Source organism: Asparagus officinalis, chromosome 8 (assembly GCF_001876935.1).
Source record: "Asparagus officinalis chromosome 8, Aspof.V1, whole genome shotgun sequence".
Classification (NCBI taxonomy): Eukaryota; Viridiplantae; Streptophyta; class Magnoliopsida; order Asparagales; family Asparagaceae; genus Asparagus; species Asparagus officinalis.
The window spans coordinates 96492936-96498320 of NC_033801.1; the positions used below are offsets into that span (position 1 = coordinate 96492936).

Below are 5385 nucleotides of genomic sequence, written 5' to 3' on the forward strand. Positions count from 1 at the left end.
TCATCTATTTGACTATTTTTTTTCCCTTGAATTTGTCGAAAAAATAACCAATCTTTGTCCAATCAGAATCCTCTAGATTTTATGAGAAAAAAAAAGAGGTGGCGCTTCTTCGATAGGCGCCGTTCTCTGATTCAAAGAGGAAGAGTATATTGGTGAGATATCGTTTCGGTCGCCCTTTTGTTCGGTTGGCGATTCGATTGTTGCTCCTCTACAATCCCCCACCCTTTTTTTTTCTTCCAATTTTGTTACTTTTAATTTATTTAATTCACTTCATTGAGTTAAAGGGAGTGCAAATGATGTTATTGCTTTAATATTTTCTTCACTTTGAACCGATCTTGATCCATGGGGAACGAAATCAATTTCTGATGCACTCTTTTTTGTAACGTCTTTTTTTAAGTGTAATGTAATTTTGTTTTTACAATAAAAATAGGAAACCTATTAATTTAAAGCTGTCTTTTGCATGTATGTTTAATTTAGGTTTTCAATTTGAATCATATGAATCAACTGTTTTAGTTTGACTGTATGGTAATTATCCGAACAAGGGATTTTTGCGTTGTTATCATTAGAAATTTACTTTTCCTTTTTATGATAACATTATCAAAATAAATTTCGATTAAGGAAGGCTTTATTGTAACGACATAATATGTTATTGAATTTGATGATTTGCTTCATCCATGTTACTTTAGAGCATTTCCAAGGGGTCTGAAAAATCCGGCCCCTTAGCTAAATTAGGGGATTTTTAAGTGGGATTGGCTTCAAATGATCGGAATTTTTTCCCTTCACCCCGATGTTCCTCAACTTCCTCCTCAAATTAAGGGGAAGGTTAAAGTTCCTTAATCTTTCTCTTAGACTATCTCCAGCAGGTGGTTTGGGAGGGGGGGTTGCTCCAGCGGGTGGTTTTTTGGGTGGTGAAATAGAAAATCGGAGTCAAAGGGGTGAATATTTCACCATTGGTTTTTCTGACCGCGTGGGTCCCGCGAAAAAAGCATGCAGCTATATTTAAAAAAAAAATTAAAGGCGCCTACCAATCAGCAAGCGATATGTGGCGAAGTTGCAGGAGTTGTTGGGCCAAACTTGCACACGCACGTGTGTTCAATGTGATCAGCCCATGCATCAAGCCATGTGTCAAAGCTGGATTGGTTGGCGTTTTTTGTTTTACTCTTAATTTTTAAATGATATTTTGGGAGATAAATACTAGGAATTAATTTATAATTTTTATAGCAATAATTTTTATTTTTTGACCTCTATAAATAGAGATTAGTCTTGTGTAATTTGGACACAAAAAAAATCTGAGTTTTTAACACCTTATTCTCCTTCTCTTTGCTTTTGCTTCTATATTCTTCAAACTTTTTCAAATGGATCCTTCACAAAATTATCCTAATTTCTCCTACAACTTTCCTAACCAGTCTTAAAATACCAACCCTCAAAATCCAAATATGCAAGCCCCGAAAAATACTCAAAATGCTGGTATGCAACCCAAATTTTAAATGCCGTATATGACGTCATCAAATTTTGGCATGCAATACCCTTATCTTCCTTACAGTTATCATCCAGCTGCGGGAAGCAGCTATGTTCCATCCCATATGAATTTTCCTACCACGGAGTCGATTGAGCCACCGACACCCCGGTTTAGTAGCGGATCTACAGAAATCCCGGATTTTTCCACCCAGATCTCTTTGGGAAATGTTGGTGGGGATATTCCTCATAGTTTTCTACCTCCAACCCAACAACCAACAAAGAGATCAAGTTACGATAGTTGGAGCACAGAAGACAACATAATTCTGCTAACTGCTTATTTTCACGCTAGTAATGATAGTGAGCTGGGGAACAACCAAAAAGGTGAAATTTTCTGGGGTAAAATTACACAGTATGTGAATGAGAATGAGAATGGCAAGAGTGGAAAAGAGAGGACCATAGCTCGGTGCCAGAGTCATTACAAAGACATCAACAGAAAAATTTTCAGTTTCATTGGCTGTTACAGTATTGCATGTAAGGAGAAGCAAAGTGGTTGGTCTGATGAAAACTACATATCCAAAGGCAGGGAGTTGTACTTTGAGAAAATGGGTATATCGTTTAATTTGGTGGATGAGTGGAAGGTTGTTCGCAATCAACCAAAATATATGCCAGGAGTAGCAGTATCGGGTAGTAGCGGTTCGAAAAGAAAGAGTAGTAGTGAAGATGTTGAATCATCCGCTCCTACCCTCGTACGTCCTGAGGGTAGGGACACGACAAAGAAGAAAGCTAGAGCTTCGTCCAGTAAACCAAGGAAATCGAAGCTCGAACTTCAGGATGAGTTATTCAATATAGTCACCTCTCGTGAAAAGGCGGAAGCGAAAAGAGCAAGTACTGTTGAAGCTATGAATGTCCTCGCTCGTGCCAAGAATATGGAGACGTGGAGATTTTTGAAAAACAAACCAGATCGTGACGATGAAGATGAAGAAGCATATCAGTTGTTGAGGAAAGAACTGTTTGGCAAATGAAGAAGTTGTTGTTTGTCTGTTAGTTTGTTTATGTGTTTTTAAGTGTTTTTTAAGTGTTTTGTGTGTTGAAATTGGTGTGTTGAATAAAATCGTTGTTTTTTATTTGAATAAATCCAATTGAAATGACTACTCCCTCTCCAATTAAATTGACAAGTCTCTGCAATTAAAGTTAAAAAATGTATGAATTGACAACTCTCTGGTATGAATTGACAACTCCCTGCAATTAAAGACGAAGGGTTGAATTGACCACTCTATGCAATTAAAGACAAGGCATGAATTGACAACTCTCTGTAATAAGGGTTGAATTGACCACTCTATGCAATTAAAGACAAGGCATGAATTGACAACTCTCTGTAATTAAAGATAAAGGGTTGAATTGACAAGTCTCTGCAATTAAAGACAATGCATGAATTGACAACTCCTTGCAATTAAAGACAAATGGTTGAATTGATCACTCTATGCAATTAAAGACAAGACATGAATTGACAACTCTCTGTAATTAAAGACAAAGGGTTGAATTGACAAGTTTCTGCAATTAAAGACAAGACATGAATTGACAACTCCCTGCAATTAAAGACAAAGGGTTGAATTGACCACTCTATGCAATTAAAGACAAGGCATGCATTGACAACTCTCTGTAATTAAAGACAAGGGTTGAATTGACAACTCTCTGGTATGAATTGACCACTCTATGCAATTAAAGACAAAGAATGCATGTCATACGCCACATGTCGTTGCAATTGCATGTTTTTGAACAAAGGTTTTCATTATAAATGCTGACCAAATGCACAACTTGGAGTATACCTATCAACATTTTTTCTACATACCCTCCAATGGATCCAAACCTAAATGAATTCAATCTCGAATACTTCCAACAAGAATGGGAGTTAGAAGATAAAATGTTTGATAGGCAACAAGAACTGCTTGAAGAGTTGCTTAGGAGAGAAGAACAACCGCGCAAGAGAAAGTCCATATATAGAGATCATCAAGCAGCGCATGAGAGGCTCATGGCCGACTACTTTGCCGAATCATGCACATACACTGATGCCCAATTTCGACGAAGGTATCGAATGAATAGGCCTCTCTTTCTACGAATTGTGGATTCTATGTCAAATTTCGACGTTTACTTCACACAACGTCGTAATAATGCGGGCAAGCTTGGTTTAACCCCTATCCAAAAGTGTACTGCTGCCCTACGCATGCTCGCATCTGGAGTAGCAGCTGATGCTTGTGATAAGTACGTGAAGATAGGAGAATCTACTGCGGTTGAGTGTACTCAGAGGTTTTGCGAAGGGGTAATAGCCTTGTTTCAAGATGAATACTTAAGACGACCCAATGTGCAAGACTTGCAGAGGTTAATCCAAGTTGGACAAGAGCGTGGTTTCCCAGGGATGATTGGAAGTATCGATTGCATGCATTGGCAGTGGAAAAATTGTCCAAAGGCTTGGCAAGGGCAGTTTACTAGTGGACACAAGGGCACAGCAACAGTTATTCTCGAGGCAGTTGCGTCATATGATTTGTGGATATAACATGCTTTTTTTGGGCTTCCTGGTAGTTTGAACGACATAAATGTACTAGATAGGTCACCCGTTTTTGATGACATTGAGTCTGGTGAAGCTCCAAGGGTAAACTTCACTGTTAATGGACAGCGGTACAATATTGCATACTATCTTGCTGACGGAATCTACCCAAAATGGCCTGTCTTCGTCCAGTCAATTCAAATGCCCCAGGGATCCAAACAACAATGTTTTGCCAAACAACAGGAGTCATGCAGGAAGGACGTGGAGCGCGCATTCGGGGTTCTCCAAGCACGGTTTGCTATTGTCCGCCAACCAGCTCGAACGTGGGATCTTGAAGTCTTAGGTAAAATAATGAGGGCGTGCATTATTTTACATAACATGATAGTGGAAGATGAACGAGATTCGTATTCGCGAAACTGGGAAAATATCGACTTTGAACCGTCAAACAATCCTAGCTCTTCCGCCTCTTCCAGTGTTCAAACAGACGTATTGCCTGAGTTTCAAGTCCATGTTCGAGACCGATCCGGATCGGATAATCATACTAGAGCCGAACTACGAGATAGGAGCCAACATATTCAGTTGAAAAAGGATCTCATCGAGCACATTTGGCAGAAATTTGGAACAACCTCTGATTAGATTTACCAATTTAATGTGTGTTTTCTTTAATGTTTTCAATAATTTGTGTGTGTTTGACTTTTCCGTATGCTTAATAAAATCGTGTGTTTTTTTGTTAATATAAAAATATTATCAAAAATTAAATTAATAATATATATTATTTATGTAAATATTAAAAATTATAATTATAAATAAATGAGTTATATTAGTAATAATAATAGTAGTAATAGTAATATATATGAAATAAGAAAAAGAAATGAATAAATAAGGTGGTGTATATATGTTGGAGTGATGGGGTTATAGTGGGTCCCAAATAAAGTAAAAATCTTTTAAAAAAACTCCTGCTGTAGAGATGATAGAAAATGAAGATTGTTGAATTATGTGGAGGGGGAATAAAGTGATGTGGCAGGAGAGAGAAGGTTAAAATTTCGACTCCTGTTGGAGATAGTCTTATAATTTTTATTTTATAGTTAATTTAAAATAATATAATTAAGTTAATTTAAAATAATATAATTAAGTTGATGTATAGTTAATTTAATTTGATTAATATTTTTTAAAATGTAGCCCTTGTAATTTCTTAATTTAAATTAATTAATTAATTGTTTTTAGTTATTAATATTTAATTATTTATTCATTTATAAATAAACCATGTATTTAATTAAATTTCAATCTATAAAATTAAAAAACTAAACATAATTAATTAAGGGGTATGAGATTTTTAATGTGGAACCATTAGAGGAGAACCAACCCTTCCTTTAAAGTCTCCCCTT

General features: G+C 36.4%; 1 protein-coding gene and 1 pseudogene across 1 annotated transcript; both read left to right on the forward strand.

The window, feature by feature from the left end:
- On the forward strand, nt 1497-2480 carry LOC109821566 (glutathione S-transferase T2-like). The gene has a single exon (XM_020387745.1). The coding sequence runs from the start codon at nt 1497-1499 to the stop codon at nt 2478-2480; it is 984 nt and encodes a 327-aa protein (XP_020243334.1).
- On the forward strand, nt 3314-4700 carry LOC109821567 (annotated as a pseudogene).